This window comes from Scyliorhinus torazame, chromosome X, assembly GCF_047496885.1.
Source record: "Scyliorhinus torazame isolate Kashiwa2021f chromosome X, sScyTor2.1, whole genome shotgun sequence".
Classification (NCBI taxonomy): domain Eukaryota; kingdom Metazoa; phylum Chordata; class Chondrichthyes; order Carcharhiniformes; family Scyliorhinidae; genus Scyliorhinus; species Scyliorhinus torazame.
The window spans coordinates 24,062,579-24,080,939 of NC_092738.1; the positions used below are offsets into that span (position 1 = coordinate 24,062,579).

Consider the following 18,361-nt stretch of genomic DNA (forward strand, 5'->3'; position numbering starts at 1 on the left):
AACCTGCACATCTTTGGACTGTGGGAGGAAACCGGAGCACCCGGAGGAAACCCACGCACACACGGGGAGGACGTGCAGACTCCGCACAGACAGTGATCCAAGCCGGAATCGAACCTGGGACCCTGGAGCTGTGAAGCAATTGTGCTATCCACAAGGCTACCGTGCTGCCCCCGTGCAATTTCTTGATTCTTAACCCGTGAGCCGCCTTGTCTCACTGAACTCTGGCTTCCACACCAGTGATTTCAAATTTCACTTTCAGAAGTCACACTTTCAAACCAGATTTTACACCTCTGTTCAGGTTTCCTTTGTCTTAAAGACTTTTGCACAAACTGAGGTCCACCCACTGATTCCCACAATTATTTCAAATGTCTCCCAAATTGTGGTAATTTCTCTCAAACCGTAGCACTACGGCAGATAACTTTCTGGCGCCTCTCAATCCGATGCCTTTTCAACTCTGTGACTTTACTAAACAGAAACCTGTTCTGGTTCCCAGTTTCCTCTGTTCTGTTAACTCCAGACTTCTTGGACGCTTCTGGGTTTCCTTAACTAGATGCTGGAAATCCAACTTTTTTCTTAACTATTACTCTACAGCCTAAGTGATGCTCCCTCTTTAGTCTTCTAAAACCAATTGCTTCCAGCAGAGCTGTGGGAGCTGCCTTCTCTCACTACGTATCTCCAATGTAAGAGCTTCTCTACCATGCAAGGCCCCAGTTGCTGAGCAACCACTGCTGGTTTATTTACTCTTCATGTCGCAGACCCCTCTAAGCACAATAGAATCACAGTTGGAATCAAAACCCCCACCCCCCACACACACAGATTGTGTCCAGCATGAATCTAACTATAATTTTTACCCTTCTCGGCACAGTAACATTATGTTTACCAATGTAAATTCCTTAAGGCTACTTTTCATTTTCTGAATATTACTTCCCATTAAAACAATTATTTCTTTTTCCCCTTTTTAGGAATAACAAACTTTGACCTGTTGGGGAACTTTGGCAGTTTTAACTGGCTGGGAAATTTTTACATCATCTTTCTCTACAACATGCTTTTTGCTGGCCTTACTGCAATGTGCCTGGTTAAAAAATTCACCAGGTCTATGCAAGCAGAGCTTCTCCATGCATTTGGTAAGTAATACCTGTACAGGTGCTTGGGCAGTTCCTTGGGGTTGAGGATGACTTGATGTACAGGTGCCAACAGCATTATGACACTAGTAAATCTTGCAGCTGAAAAGAAGGTTGTTTTCTCCACGTTTTTGTGATTTAGGTGTTGAACAGCACACTGGGCACTAGGTATTCTCCCCTCCTGTCAGGCATTCTGATTGGCTACATCTTGACGAGACCAAGGTACATTCAAAAATAGCTTGAACTCTTTTTAGAACTCTAATTATATTAGGAGTGTAATGGGACTTGGTGATCCACATAGCTGGAGGTTTTTAATGTTTTAAGTGTGTGGATAACTAGTAATTTGAACTCCTTTCAATAGTTGGGTACAAAATCCTAATTGAATGCTACTACCAAGATAGCTGGTCTCAATAAAACTGCCTCCTTGTATCAGGTAGGTATTTATATGTAGGTATGAGATGCTAGGCTTCACCATAGCGTACCGGCTAACATTCTATAGCCATGTGAACCAGTCCATTACACAACAAATATAATTTTGCTGAGCAATGGTGCATCTTCTGGAATGAGGTTAGCTTGGATGCTTTAAGCACAATTCTCTGACCAAGTTCTCTTGCAGAGTTGCTCCAAGATGTGTTTGCCTCAGGGCTTCAGGCCATTCTTCAGTTTCCACAACATTAGGGAGCAACTAATTGTTCAATTTTTTTAAAAAATGCTTTTCCAATTAAGGGTAATTTAGCGTGGCCAATCCACCTAACCAGCACATCTTTGGGTTGTGGGGGCGAAACCCACGCAGACACTGGGAGAATGTGCAAACTCCACACAGGCAGTGACCCAGGGCCGGGATTGGCCCTCGACGCCGTGAGGCAGCAGTGCTCACTACTGCGTCACCCTATTCAATTCTTAATGGTGGACTTTTCCTGGCCTCCTAAGTTCTTCACTGGCTGAAGGGATATATGCAGAACAGCGAGCACAGAACAGCTTTGTCAGCCAGTACACGTGGCCTTGGTGGCTGGCAATGCCATCAACAGCTTGAACCACTTCTAGTGGGTTTCAGATTCTTGAAAGGCCCAGATGCTGCTTCAGGCCTGTTTACCTTGGATTGGTCTGAATTGTAGTGTTTTTCTCTCCCCTTTTTAAATTTAAAAAAAAAAAAATATTTTGTCTTGGCTCCTGCCACAAATTCAACCTCCCTCAACCCATCCCCCGTCCTGACCAGGGTTGAGCCAAGCTGTTTGCAAATTGCAAATCCCGTACCAGCCTCCCCGAGCAGGCGCCGGAATGTGGCGACTAGGGGCTTTTCACAGTAACTTCATTTGAAGCCTGCTTGTGACAATGAGCGATTTTCATTTTCATTGCCATCCCGCTTGATGTAACCTCCTCTAGCACCACGACTCCAATTCCATTCCTCTGAATCTAGCCTCTTGTCTATGTTGCCTTCTTGCTAGGCTCCAAGCTCTGGAATTCTCTCCCCAAACCCCTCTGCATCTCCTCCTTTCTCGCCTTTTATGATTCTCCTCAAAAACGCACCTTTTTGGTCAAGCTATTACTCGGCATGTCTAATATTTCTTTTCCTCACTCTCTTTTTCCTGATCTCCCTGCTTCATCCGTTTGCAATAGCCTGCTGACAAATTAAGAATGGCCACTTGGGGGTGAGTTACTAGATGGCTGCAGGCACCATGAAACTCTACCCCAGCAAGAATTAGTACCGTGCTGCTCTCCTGGGCCTTCTCCAAACCTGTCGATCTACTGCCAAGTTACCAAAACTAATTAAGACCAGACCAAATGGCCTACTTCTGTTCCTACGTCTTTACATAGATACATAGAAAATAGGAGTAGGAGGAGACCATTCGGCCCTTCGAACCTGCTCTGCCATTCATTATGATCATGGCTAATCATCCAACTCAATAGCCTAATCCCGCCTTCGCCCTAAATGCTATATCAAATTATACCTTTATACTCTGTTTGAGGGGGAAGAAATGACTGTAAATTAACACAAAATTGGGTTTTATTTATTCTCAACTGTCCCAAATGCACTGTTTTTGGTACCACTTCGATCCAAATTGAACATTCATTCTAAGACTTGGCTTCCTTGCCACTGCAAATCGTGTATACGGTTACTATAGCATTAGCATCCCCTTTCGGCTGTTGTTAATTCTGGAGCCACTTGTTAACATTATTGCTTAAATTTGCCCAATGGGGAGGGACAACTGAAGATTTTGATTGCAGTATGCTTGTTCACATCGGTCAACAGAGCCAATTACTGGCCCGAATTCTCCGGCCGTGTGATTTACGTTTCCCAGTGACGTGGAGTTATTTCAATGGGAAATCCCATTGACAAGTGGCGGGAAGATAGCATTGCACCGCTGAGGAACGTGCGGCTGGGGGAACGGGAGAATCCTGCCCACTGTTTTTGGATTGGAGTACAAAATGTTGAGCCTTGTTGTAGTAACCTGGCATTCCTTGTTTTGCCTGGAATGGGTTCCAAATTGACTTTTTACTGTTTGCCTCATCAAGGGTTAAATTATGCTCTGGCCATGTTAGATCTGTGGTCAGTAACTAGTGACGTTTGTCCTGAAATACAATCCCAGTCTGATTCCTCTGGGAAATGTTGCTGTGTAAAGTTTTCTCTCCTGGGAACCATTTCTAATCTCTCATTGTCAACAATTTGAATGCAATAGCTGCCCAAGCACAAAGTCAGGGACGCAACTCATTCCGAAGGGTCGAGATAAGGAGGGATGAAGAGCCTCGCCCGCACCATGCGATTAGGAATCAGTACCCACTTATTGAAGGGAGTGGATATTGGCACGTTAGCAGCTTTTAATAAAAAGGCCATTTCTACATTGTGAGGGGATTTTATACTTCAAAAGCAAGTGTGCTTAATTGTATGGTATTTATAAGTTTTATCAAGATAATTCGCACAGATTGTTGAAACTGTTCAGTTACCTGCTATTGTTTGCAGTATTCCCAAATTAACAGACAGATTTTCAGAGATGCCAATCGCCATTTTGTTAGTTTTTCTTCAGTAAGGTATTTTTGAAGCTGGAGTATGAAGTTATTCTCCATCCTCAATACAACAGCCTGACTCCGACTGACTAGCTGCTTCCTTAGAATATGTAATAAAACCTTTTGGTGCTTTTCTGTGCTGTGCTAATTAATGGACCCTAGGTTGGGGAGGAATAGGAGCTTGCAGTGAGGTGCATAAATAAATTCAAGTTATTTATTTTAAATATGATATGATCAGTGTTTCCTACCCCTTGTCCTCCTTTTCCACCTTGTTGCTCTAGTAGGTGGAGGCTGCTTTTCTATCCCGACTTTTTTTGACATGCCAAAAGCACCTAGCAAGTGGTAGCTGGTATAACTACTGAGCCGGAGTTGGTGTTTTTCCACATGGCCCACCCCGACACTTCTATCTATGAGATAAACACAAAAAACTGAATTCCAGGGGTGCAGTCAGCCCATATCTGGCATGGACATATGGAAATGGGTTTTCAGACTAAAATTTAAATGCTTTTGTCTGTAAAAGTATTTTTTAAATGTTATTCCGTTGCTTTGCAGACTCTTCTGTTCCCCAATTGACAAATGTGCCTTTTGATTTTTCACTTTGAGTAATTTATTTGACCAAGGGAAACCTTTCGCAATAACTAAACTCTCTGACCAGCTGGAATAAATCCAAAATATGGAAAGAACTTGAGCATTATTGACTCCAATCCTGTGTTCTAAAATAATTAACTTCCATTTCTGGATAGGAAGATTATATTTAAAAAAAATTCAAACGGACCTGACTAGGCCTGGGCTCTCAGTGGGGGCCTCCTCAGTCACAATGAATTCTGACTGGAAAGAAAGTGCTAAGTTATTTATAATTAAATTAGAAAAGAGTACTTTAAAATAGACTGTAAAGGTCTTGTAATGCTGACTTATCGCTGAGCAAAGAGGTGGGTTATGTGGGCTAATTGTCAATCTGATTTTGCTTTTCCTGCTCGTTCATGGATTGCAAATCTTGAGACTTTGTTTGGGTTTGGGAAATAACTTTATCACCTGCCTCATTTTGAGGAATTGTGCAATGGCAGTTATCAGATATTCAACGGTGAGACATAGCCCTTGTTCTAAATGTTAATATTGTGCAGCCCTTGCCTGTAAGCTGGGGAGTTCATGAGTTGGAATCTGGATTTCCTTGTCCTGCAATGCACGTGGACGTGCACAATTATTTATTTATTTATTTTTTTAAAAAAAACTTTTTTAGACTAAGTGAGGAGTGAAGGGCTGCCGTTCCTTTTTTGTTCTTCCCCACTCTGGTTATAGCCAAGGTTTGAATTTTTGAAAAAAGTCTCTGATATTGCCTGTTAATACGTACTTGACTTCACAAAGTCTTGAGGGAAGTAAGTTTGGCAGGTATTCTTGAGTTAAACATGTAAATGTTACTGCTGAAACCCACCCAGACATAATATACAAATGTGTCCTACTCTACTTCCCACTATGTGTGCACATCATCCCCTCAAGATGCATTGTGTCAGGAGGCATTGCTTCTTCAGCTGAGGCTGTTGGTTCAAAGTTATGGCTTATCATAGTATTTACAGTGCAGAAGGAGGCCATTTGGCCCATCGAATCTGCATCGGCTCTTGGAAAGAGCACCCTACCCAAGGTCAACACCTCCACCCTATCCCCATAACCCAGTAAACCCCACCCAACACCAAGGGCAATTTGGACACTAAGGGCAATTTAGCATGGCCAATCCACCTAACCTGCACATCTTTGGACTGTGGGAGGAAACCGGAGCACCCGGAAGAAACCCACGCACATACGGGGAGAACGTGCAGACTCCCTTTTCTGGCTGGCAGATTTCCTTTTCCCCTGGAATCACTGATGTAGAAAATGCAAGGGCTTTTTAGCAGAGTCCCTGCTGCATGGATGTGGGCACTTTTTTATTTCCTCTTCGTAAAACAGGGTGCAAACTTGGATCAAATATTATGGAGGGGGACCCCCGCTCCCTGCGTTCTCTACTTGGGATCCCAATTCCAGTATCCAACCAACATGGAGAAGTCATGTGATATATGTTCCAAAGAATATAAAGGACTAGCATAGCTTGTCTTCCCTGTTTAATATGTGAGTGTGTGGTAAGTAGAGAGCTTAAAACCGCTCCAGCTGCCAGGCTCTTTGGTACTAACTCTGGCCTCAGCGGTTAGAATGTCCGCTGGGCTGGGAATTGCACTGAATTCGCGCTGGCGGTGTGCTGGCCTGTTAGCCTGTCCTGAATTGATCCATAGCGCCCCCAACGGGAACATAAACTGCACGCAATTTAGTCCCATCAGCACTTAGGTTGCGATCCACCAGCTGCGTTGCACTCTCCCTCAAGCACTGTGCAGCTTCCCGACAGGCTTTGTAACTCATGGGATTCACCCGAATCTGAAACCCTGACCCATTGACTCACTTGGCTCCCATCACTAGTCCTTCACACTGTTCTAAGCTCGGGATCTCTGGGTCGTCAGGATGGCTGTGAATGCTGGCACCTTGGCACTCCCTCCCTTGTACTGCCAAGGTGCCCATGTGCCAGGAGACCTGCAAGGGTGCCAAGTGCCAGGGTGGCACTGCCAATGGCCAGAGGGTGAGGTGGGCCATGGCTGTGAAGGGGGGGGGGGGGGGGGTTTGAAGCTAGGTGGGAATTCAAAGTTGGGTGGGGAGGAGGTGCTTTTTATCCCTGGTAAGTAGTTCTTCTTTTCATTTGTCTGTTTATTTATATAATTTTTTTTCTTTCGTTTTTTGGAATTGTAGAAGTTAACCTAAGGTTTAAGACATGGTAGGAGATCCCAGACCCGTGTCATGCTCCTCTTGTGCGATGTGGGAGCTCAGGGACATGTCCACTGACCCTGACTCCTTCACGTGCAAGAAGTGTGTCCAGCTGCAGCTCCTGTTAGACCGCTTGATGGCTCTGGAGCTGCGGATGGACTCACTTTAGAGCGTCCGCGATGCTGAGGATGTCGTGGATAGCACGTTCAGTGAGTTGGTCACACCGCAAGTGAAAATTACTGAGGGCGACAGAAAATGGGTGACCAGAAGGCAGTGTAGGTGTCCCCTGCGATCATCTCCCTGCAAAACGGGCGTACTGCTTTGGATACTGTTGAGGGAGCTGGCTCACCAGGGGAAAGCAGCAGCAGCCAGGTTCATGGCACCGTGGCGGGCTCTGCTGTGCAGCAGGGCAGGAAGAAGAATGGCAGGGCTATAGTGATAGGGGACTCGGTCGTAAGGGGAATGGACAGCCGGTTCTGCGGACACAATTGAGACTCCAGGATGGTATGTTGCCTCCCTGGTGCAAGGGTCAAGGATGTCTAGGAGCGGCTGCAGGACATTCTCGCGGCGGGGGGGGGGGGGACAGCCAGCTGTCGTGGTGCACATAGGCACCAACGATATAGGTAAAAAACTGGATGAGGTCCTACAAGCTGAATTCAGGGAGTTAGGAGTTAAACTTAAAAAGTAGGACCTTAAAGGTAGTAATCTCAGGATTGCTACCAGTGCCATGAGCTAGTCAGAGTAGGAATGTCAGGATAGATGGGATGAATGTCTGGCTCGAGAGATGGTGCAAGAGGGAGGGATTCAAATTCCTGGGGCATTGGAACCGGTTATGGGGGAGATGGGACCAGTACAAACCGGACGATCTGCACCTGGGCAGGACTGGAACTGATGTCCTGGGGGGGGGGGGGGGGTTTGCTAGTGCTGTTGGGAAGGGTTTACACTAATATGGCAGGGGGATGGGAACCGATGCGTGAAGTCGGAGGGAAGTTAAACGGGGCCAGAAACAAAAAGCAGTAAGGGGGGAAAGTGTGAGGCAGAGAAACCAAAGCCGAAAATCAAAAAGGGCCACAGTACAGGGTACAGTGACAGAGGAGAGTGTGAAAAGGGAGGTGGCCAAGGCAGGATTGAGGGTGTTGTATCTGAATGTGCGCAGTATACAGGACATGGTAAATTACTTTGTTGCGCACATTGAAATTGGCCGGTACGATGTTGTGGGCATCACAAAGACGTGGCTGCAAGGGGATCAGAGCTGGGATCTAAATATCCAAGGATAGATGTCCTATCGAAAGGACAGGCGGATGGGCAAAGGGGGTGGGGTTGCATTGTTAGTAAGGAATGAAGTTAAATCGATAGCAAGGAGCGATATAGGACCAGAAGGCATAGAATCTCTGTGGGTAGAGTTGAGGAATCACAAAGGTAAAAAGACCCTGATGGGAGTTATGTACAGCCCCCCTAGCAGTAGTCGGGATGTGGGGCAGACAAATCAGGAGATAGAAAAGGCATGTAAAAAAGGCAATATTACAATAATCATGGGGGCTTCAATATGCAGGTGGACTGGGAAAATCAGGTTGGTAGTGGATCCCAAGAAATGGAATTTGTGGAATGTCTAAGAGATGGTTTTTTGGAGCAGCTTGTGACAGAGCCTACTAGGGAACAGGCAATTCTGGATTTGGTGATGTGTAATGAGGCAGACTTGATTAGGGAACTTAAGGTGAAGGAACCTTCGGGAGCAGTGACCACAATATGATAGAATTTACCCTGCAGTTTGAGAGGGAGAAGCTGCAATCAGATGTAACAGTATTACAATTAAATAAGGGTAACTACGGGGTGTAGCTTGCGACAAGGCAGTTGCCAATTAGGGCTAGTTTTCATTTTTGTTATTTAATATTTATTTATTTTGTTTTTTTTGTTTATATAAAATAGGTCATTGTTATCTGTGTTGTTATAATGTTGTGTAAAGGATGCACAATGTACTGTGTTGGTTGACCAAACATTTTCAATAAAATATTTATTTAAAAAAAAAAAATAAGGGTAACTACAAAGACATGAGGGAGGAGCTGGCCAGAGTTGATTGGAGAAGGAGCCGAGCAGGGAAGACAGTGGAACAGCAATGGCAGGAGTTTTTGGGGGTTATTTGGGAGGCACAACAGAAATTAATCCCAAGGAAACATGCTAAAGGGAGGACCAGGCATCCATGGCTGACGAGGGATATCAAGGACAGCATAAAGGCCAAAGAAAAAGCATACAAAGTGGCGAGAATTAGTGGGAAACCAGAGGATTGGGAAGCCTTTAAAAGTGAGCAGAGGACAACTAAAAAAGCAATAAGGGGGGGCGAAGATTAAGTGTGAGTGCAAGTTAGCTCGTAATATAAAGGAAGATGGGAAGAGATTTTTTTTTTTTTAATATATAAAAGGTAAGAGCGAGGCAAAAATAGACATTGGACCACTGGAAAATGTGGCTGGAGAAGTAATAATAGGAAACAAAGAAACGGCAGATGAACTGAATAGTTACTTTGCATCGGCCTTCACGGTAGAAGACACCAGTGGGATGCCAGAGCTCCAGGAGAATCGGGGAAGAGGTGCGTGCAGTGACCTGGAGAAGGTTTGGGGAAACTGAAAGGTCTGAAGGTGGATAAATCACCTGGACTGGATGGACTACACCCCAGGGTCCTAAAAGAGATAGCTGAGGAAATTGTGGAGGCATTGGTGATCTTTCAGGAATTACTGGAGGCAGGAAGGGTCCCAGAGGACTGGAAGGTGGCTAATGTAACACCACGGTTTAAGAAGGGAGGGAGGCAGAAGTGGGAAATGATAGTCCGGTTAGCCTGACTTCGGTCATTGGTAAGATTTTAGTCTGTTATTAAAGATGAGATCGCAAAACACTTGGAAGTGCACGGTAAGGCAGCACTGCTTTGTGAAAGGGAGGTCATGTCTGACAAATCTGTTCTTTGAGGAGGTAAGAAGGAAGTTAGACAAAGGAGAACCAGTGGACGTGATTTATTTAGATTTCCAGAAGGCATTTGACAAGGTGTCGCACCAGAGACTGTAAAATAAGTTAAGAGCTCATGGTGTTCAGGGTAAGATCCTGGCATGGATGGAGGATTGGCTGACTGGCAGAAGGCAGAGAGTGGGGATAAAGGGGTCTTTTTCAGGATGGCAGCCGGTGACTAGTGGTGTGCCTCAGGGGTCTGCTGGGACTACAACATTTACAATATACATTAATGATCTGGAAGAAGGTACTGAAGGCACTGTTGCTAAGTTTGCAGATGATACAAAGATCTGTAGAGGGACAGGTAGTATTGAGGAAGCGAGGGGGCTGCAGAAGGATTTGGACAAGCTAGGAGAGTGGGCAATGAAGTGGCAGATGAAATACAATGTGGAAAAGTGTGAGGTTATGCACTTTGGAAGGAGAAATGGAGGCATAGACTATTTTCTAAATGGGGAGATGCTTAGGAAAGCAGAAGCACAAAGGGACTTGGGGGTCCTTGTTCACGATTCTCTTAAGGTTAACGTGCAGGTTCAGTCGGCAGTTAAGAAGGCAAATGCAATGTTAGCATTCATGTTGAGAGGGCTAGATTACAAGACCAGGGATGTACTTCTGAGGCTGTATAAGGCTCTGGTCAGACCCCATTTGGAGTATTGTGAGCAGTTTTGGGCCCCGTATCTAAGGAAGGATGTGCTGGCCTTGGAAAGGGTCCAGAGGAGGTTCACAAGAATGATCCCTGGAATGAAGAACTTGTCGTTTGAGGAACGTTTGAGGACTCTGGGTCTGTACTCGTTGGAGTTTAGAAGGATGAGGGGGGATCTTTTTTTATCCATAAATTTAGAATACCCAATTCATTTTTTCCAATTAAGGGGCAATTTGCACCGCACCAGTTGGTAAGTGTGGGCTAAACTGGTGTGAAAACTCCACAGGGCCCAAAAAAGTGAGTTAAATGTCATTGAATAGCGGTGGGGAACTCCCTGAAAAACCCGCCACAAATGAACAGAAATTCTTTGGGAGAATCACACCCTCTGTCTCCCAAACTAAGCATTTGAGACCTCTGTAGACTTTCATCTCCACGGAATGGTCTGTGACTTCATGGGTAGCAGTTATTTATTCACTGTCCGTTTCTTTAAAAATCATTTTTCTACACCTAGCTGATGAAATGACAGATTAATATTCCATATATGCCCATCTTCACAACATTTTTAAAAAATTGCAATCTTAGTCATTACAGAGCAAAATGAACGTTTAGCTTTTTTATATTGAGGATTTTAACCTCCCCTTGTTTTATATAAAAAATAAAAAAAAATCAACAAATTAATTGATTTTTTTTTTTTTTTTTTTTTTGAACAAACTTTGTTCAACTTTTTTTTTCCAGGCCTGGACAGATTGCCTCTTCCAGTCACCAGACCCAGAACCTCTGCCAAGATGGGTCCAGTAAACAGCAAGAGACTCGTGTAACATTGCTGGATAGTTACAGCTGATCAAGTTGAAATGGACCAGCCACACACACACACGCACGACTGAATTCTATTCAGACTATACTGTGAATGCTGCTATCGATTTGGGTTTCAAAGTTCCAAGGCCCCTTGTAACCCTAGGCCTGTAGAACATGAACGTTAAACTGGGATAAGGCAGTTGTTTTCAGCAAATCCCGACTCACTCTTGGGGTTGCACAATCAAAAATATCTCTCCCACCGTAGAGAAACGCGAGCCTTGTTTAAATCAGTCAGAGCTGGAATTACCAGATGGACCTCATTGTGCGAATGTACCATATTATGGGATGGAATTAATCCAAAGAGGCAGTTAAATGTTTACACTTCAAACTCTGTGCAATATGGGTTTTTCTAAATGTGGTTTTAGCATGTTTTATTTAAACTATTTTCTTGCCCAGTGTTGTTTTTAGGTTTACTGTGACCAATTGGTGTTCCTTCCATGTTTTTGTTTTTAAACTTGAATATTTCTGTAGTGGTGTCAAGATGGATCGACTCTGAGGGATTTACATGTCTGGTGGTGGAATTCGGGAGTGGAAGTTCAGAATAAAGCTGAGAGGCATAAGCCATTTGCATACATGTGTGTGTGTGTGTGTGTGTGTGTGTGTGTAGTATGTGTATATATACATTTTCTGTTGAGTTTTGAACCTGCAGGATGCTATTTAAGGTAAAGTTCCTCTAGGATATTCCTCAAGTTCATGCCCCTTTCAACCATTTAATGGTAGCAGTGAGAGTACCTGCTGACTGAGAAACCCAGGCTGTTAACCATGCAGAGGGAAATGGGTGGTCGAGCGAGATTCACTCAAATTTTAAGGGAGTTGGAGAACATTTTTAAGTAGTAAAAGTGAAGATTTAATCACGATTCAGGTAGGAGAGATGTGATGGTTTTCATCGTACTGCATGTTTCAAGACTATTTACTGGAGTTGTAATTTGCACTGGTTACTGGCAAATCTGCTTTTTTTTTTTTTTTTGTTACAAAGCTGGTGCTTTATAAACTGGAGTGAGCAACGTTGGCACTAAGGATGCTCATTAAACAAAAGCCCCTGTCCCACTGCTTGGTGATAGTGTTTATGTCCTTCAGTGTTTTAGTTCTGTTCGTGGAGCAAAAGTGTGACGAGCTTGAACTGAATCTCTGCTTCCTGCCCAGCCCAAAGCGAAGATTTCATTTGATTGAATGGAGTTGCATTTAATTTCCACTGTATTTGAACAGCACTAAGTGAATTATCTGCCAGCACATGGGATTAGCGACACATTATGTCTAAGTAGGTGAGCTGTCAAGAAACCATTACCGTTCCAATGTCAAAATCAAGATGATGGTTAATGATTTCTGGCCATTGATTTGTTTTTGTGGGTTTAGAGTCCTTTGTATAATAAATTACATATTATCATTAGCCAATTTTTAGAGCCAATGATTTTTCTTTTTCTTTTGGGGGGGATGCATTCCTCTCCACCAAGGCCCCTGCTTTGCTCTGAATAACCAGCTATAGAAAGGTGCACGCAAGGACAGGCTCTCCTGCCCTCCCTCTGGACATTCTGGCTCTTCTACCACCTCAATCCCCATGGATGGCATCAAAATTTGGAAGTTGAATTCTCCTGTCACTGCAAAATGTTGAACAAGCGAGCTCTTCGATTGCAGCCCTGCGCTCTGATCGTTGGGCTTTTGTCCCCCCAAACATTATCCCTTGAGCTTTGAATTAACAGAAAACAATCTAGTTTTGTTCTTTAAAACAGTGCTGCATTATTAAATTAATTTATTCAGTTAAGATCTTCGACTAGTTAGCAAGAGTGGTAAATAACTGGAGGATGTTGTTTGGAAAGCCATTTGAGGTTTCATTTTAATGTAGGCATCCATTTTGATTTGTCAACCTAATAAAATATTTAGGAGTGGTAACTTCTGTAGATCAATAGTGTGAATGACTAGTGATGGGAGCCAAGTGGATGGTTCCTGGTGCAGTTGGACAGAAACCTGTTTTAAAAAGATTTTTGGTGGTTATTTGTGCAGAACAGATGTGACGTTCTCGGAAAGGAGGAGGGGAAAGCCTAACACTCATTCTTAAAGTTGATCTTGGTGAAGTCCTGTCTCGGCAATGCTCGCTTTATGGAGGATAACCATAATTACAGCTTGGGATGACCCAATGGTTATCATTGCAATTTGTGCCGAGTTTTCTCGAGGTCATTACAGTGCATGATCTCCACCATGGGTTTGTGCAGCATATCGTCCAGACCAACTATGTGGACTTGTTACTTGAATTGGATTTTGGTTTCTCAAATGAAACAAAAACTCTGGCACTGCATTGATGGCAGGAATCTGCTGGATCCCAACTAGCTTGCTGAAGGCGATTGTCCACAGCAATCTAAATGTTTTGCCCAAATTGAATGGGCAGTTTGCATTCCTACCTCGGTACATTTGTTACCTTCCTCCTCCTGTCATTCATAAAGCAGAGTCTGAACTGCAAAATACATGACTGTCCTGTGTGTCTCGAACCTCCTACGCCTGTTGGTACAAGATGTCACAATATGTATGATTGAAGCAGATAGAGAATGCTGTGTGATACAAGTTCAACATTTAACAAAAGGATATCCTTTTGACAAAATCCTTATGTCCAATTTAGCTTTGTTTACTATGGAGTGGTGAAAATATTCCTTTTTCAAAATTTAGTTGGTTTCCTAATTCAAAGGCTCGTGACTGGAGAGATTTTTGTATCATGGGGCGGGATTCTCCGCCCCGTCAAATTTCTGTTTCAGCACGCTGGTGGGATTCTCCGTTACACCGGCTGGTCAATGACTTTTCCCATTGTGGGGCAGCCCCGCTCCATCGGGACACCCCCGGGCTGCAGGCAAAACGGTGCATCCCGGCGGGGGAGAATGCAGCCCATGGTTTTTGGTCAAGGAACTGAAGTACAGTTTCTGAAACTTGTCCTACTGTGACTGAAATGTTTGTGTTTGCCCTCTTTACACGCAAGTCTCATTAATAATTGCCCTTTGTAGCCAAGAATGGTTTTATTTAGCATTGTCATGGGACCTGAACAGATTGTTACATTCAGACCTGGTTTATGATGTCTTGTGATCTGCCCACGGTTCTGAACTGCCATAATAAGGGCCCAAAGTTATTTTTTAAAATCCTGATTAATTAAAAAATTTGGATTTGTTCTTGTTTATAATGGCTCTCAATTCAACTCCTGCAACTTAATAGGGATTTTTATATAAGCGGGTAACACACCTGGGACAAGAATTACGTTTCCTCAATTTCTCTCTCTCTCTCTCTTCTCTCCCCCCCCCCCCCCCCCCCCCCCCCCCCCCCCAACGCACTGCTGTAGTTTTCGTTCAATGGTGCCATTTACAAAGCTGGTGAGATAGATGTTCTTTCATTCGTAGATCCCTGCTAATTACTTTGCTAATCAGATTTGCTGTCTTTGCAGCACTGTCAATACTTCAGTTCTAACAGATAAACATTTTTATGATGTTCTATTGGCAACTTTTTCTTTGAATTTTTTTCATGTTGCCATTTTAAACTTCCATTTCCATTTAGCTGCAGTTTGTTTTTTAAAAATGTGTTGGCAGAAGTTAAATGTGTTTTTTGAGATGTCGAATGGGATTGGGTTCTGTGGTTGTAATGTGTGTAATGCCTGTCCTCTTTGGCACTCTCTGCCTGTTCAATGGTTTTGTGCATCAGTCAAATTTCTGCACAGTGGATGGGAATGCAATTTGGGGAGGGTGGTTTATTTATTTTTTTCCCCAATCAGTCTATACTGACTATGACTGAGGGCCGCCTTCCTGTGTTGTTTCTGACTTGGTTGCATAATTTAGCAAATGTAGTTCATTTCACTCCTCAGATGGCTTTGTGGGTAATGGGCACTCTTGTTTATTATTGATAAGCCATACAGATCAGTTGGTATGCTGCCTTTTAATAGTCAAATAGCCTAGCCCTTGCTGCTTAGGCTTGCACACAAAGGACCACTTTGGAGGTACAGAGACTGGTGCCCATTCAACTGTACCCCAGTGTGAGCCCATGTCTTAAAAGGCAGAGGGGTGAATTTTGGGTGAGAGAAGGCATTTACTTCAGCGAGCATCAGCTTTTGCCCCTCTTTTCAAAGATTGACATTCCAAATGCAAGGGTCAGATTTTTTAAACTGGCCTGAGGACTTTCAGCTGAATGGTGGAAATTCTCAGTCATGGGGTAGCCCTTAATGCTGTTTTAGTTAAAGATTGTGAAATTCTTTGGAGGCCTGACATTCCAGAGTCCCAGCAGCCCGGTCTCTGAAAGTTGCTCTATATTGGAGTGAAATAGCTTTGATATATAATCATCACTCCTGTGAGAATTGTTTTGTTTTTAAAGCCCATTGTTTGGTTAATAAGTGTTGTGATTTGAAATTGTAATAGAAACCTATGTCTGTATCGTTGTTTACAATCTGTTAAATACAAGTAAAATACTTTTTTTTTACAGAAACCTGTTTTTGTTTTCACTTATTCTGACGAATACAGTTTTCTAGGGCTCCTTTTCCCCCATCTGAGGCTTTGTGGCGTTTGTCACCAGTTAGGGATTGATTTGCTGTAGTTATTTGTGGGTCTGTTTCTGACAGCCCTTGTATGTTCCCAGTGAATGAGGTGAATTTGTGGCACAAATAGTCGACCACCTTCCATTTATTTCAGCCACTGATTTTAACTTCCTTTTCATCAGAAAGGAACAGAATAATGTGCCATGTTTCAGCTGTCAAACCACTTCTCAAATGGTGTGAATAGTAGAAGTATGCAATTTCAGTGCAGCCACCTTCTTGATGACACGGTGGTTAGCATTGTTGCTTCACTGCGCCAGAGTCCCAGGTTCGATCCCCGGCTTGGGTCACTGTCTGTGCGGAGTCTGCACGTTCTCCCCGTAACTGCACACACTTCTGACTGCTGCCTTTAAATGCTCAGAAGGCCTCCAGTCATCTGGCAGCCCACCAAGGCTACCCTGCTGGATGCAGTTGTACCTCAGCTGTGTCATTGGCGGCACGGTAGCACAGTGGTTAGCACTGTTGCTTCACAGTGCCAGGGTCCCAGGTTCGATTCCCGGCTTGGGTCACTGTCTGTGCGGAGTCTGCACCTTCTCCCCGTGTCTGTGTGGTTTCCTCCGGGGGCTCCGGTTACTGCCCACAAGTCCCGAAAGACGTGCTGTTAGGTGAATTGGACATTCTGAATTCTCCCTCTGTGACCCAAACAGGTGCCGGAATGTGGCGACGAGGGGATTCTCACAGTAACTTCATTGCTGTGTTAATGTAAGCCTACTTGTGACAATATTAAAGATTAAAAAGATAAATGCCTTCCAAAAAAACCTCATGGCAGTTCAATTTAAAACCAAACTTCCAATCAAACACACATTTGAACAAATCAGCAAATAAGTTACTATTTAGTGGCTCGTCTGTTCCTTCTGACACCTGCTTCAAAGAAGCTAATTGCTGCTGAGTTGTATCAATTTCTGCCAGAATATTGATTGGCAGTGAAAGAACCAATCTTGTGCATCATAGTCAAATCTCTACACTATGGATGGGAATACAGTTTGGGGAGAAAAAGGCACCTTTTTCCATTTCTCCCACTACCCCCAACCTCCGTTCAATACACTCAAGTTGCCTGAAGCAATACTAGTGAGCACCAGAAGAACGTTCCTTCCAGTTGGGACAGTGTGTTGACGTGCTGCTTTTGGAACCACTGCAATGTTGGATGAACTTTGCCGAGCCATGAGCAACCTTGGACATGCTCGGGCATTTTTGGTGACAATATGGAGTAAATGCAGTCCTGTATGAGTGTGGATGGGACGTCCTGTGTTGCAGTGTCTTAATCAGTAGCTGAACACTTATTTTCTGTGGCTTTGAGTGTTCCTTGTTTGTGTCAAGCTTGGATAGTTTGGGCCACTTCATACTAATACAGTTGCACATGTTTAATCTTCCAAAAGCATTTTCTGCATTAATGAACCCGAGCACTTCATTGTGATCAAAATAGGAAATCCAACTGAGCTGCTGTACTTCCAGTTTGTATTTTAGCTTTTATCAACCCTATTTTGCTCAACATTAGTATGTTTGGTGTTATGACTTGAGGTGAACATACCTGTCTTGAAATGGAGAGGTAATCAGTATAGAACATACAGTGCAGAAGGAGGCCATTCGGCCCATTGAGTCTACACCAACCCACTTAAGCCCTCACTTCCACCCTATCCCCATAACCCAATAACCCCATCTCACTTTTTGGTCACTAAGGGCAATTTATTATGGCCAATCCACCTAACCTGCACGTCTTTGGCCTGTGGGAGGAAACCGGAGCACCCGGAGGAAACCCACGCACACACTGGGAGAACGTGCAGACTCCGCACACAGTGACCCAGCGGGGAATCGAGCCTGGAGCTGTGAAGCAACTGTGCTAACCACTATGCTACCATGCTGCCCCACTGGGTAGTAATCCCCTGATTTTTAGTGGAATTAGAATGGGGGGTTGCTTTGCAGGGAAACAGGGCCAATTGGTTCTCTTTGACAATCCAATCTTTCTTTACTCCTCTATTTCTGTACCATTCTGTCACCAGGAACTCTGTGGGTGCTGGTTCACAAACCAACTCTGGATGGGAAGGCAACGTGGATGCTTTTTATAAGTAGTGGGGGTCGTTAAAGGTGAGGGGGGGGTTTCTGGTAAGTTTTCGGAAGTAGCAAAGCCTCTAAATTAATTGGGAGAAAGTTCTGGACTTTTTACAGGGGGGAGCAGTGGGGATGCATGTAATCATTGTATGGACTGAGGCCTTTGTGGTATGTGCCTCTGTTTTAGATATTAACACCATTCTGCCAGACACCAGCCGCTATTTTTTTTTTTTGTTTATTGTAAAGTAGGTAGAAATCGATTTGAAACTGATTATTTTAATTATCCCACACTTTTTAAGCACCAAATTAACTTTGTCATTGGATATCTTTGATTTCCAGTTGCTGGCAGGATCTATAAAGCCTTCTTTCAGTTCCTGA

The 18,361-nt window shown here is 43.9% G+C and overlaps 1 protein-coding gene across 3 annotated transcripts in view; it reads left to right on the forward strand.

Annotated features, from left to right (window-relative positions):
* Positions 1-15,831, forward strand: part of lmbr1l (limb development membrane protein 1-like) — a 140,507-nt gene extending 124,676 nt beyond the window's left edge. For all 3 annotated transcript variants that reach the window (XM_072493778.1, XM_072493780.1, XM_072493779.1), the window contains 2 exons: positions 963-1,124; positions 11,269-15,831. In XM_072493778.1, the coding sequence (XP_072349879.1) occupies positions 963-1,124; positions 11,269-11,351 (245 nt within the window). In that variant the 3' untranslated portion in view covers positions 11,352-15,831. The remainder of the gene's footprint in view (positions 1-962; positions 1,125-11,268) is intronic.
* Positions 15,832-18,361: the final 2,530 nt, after the last annotated feature.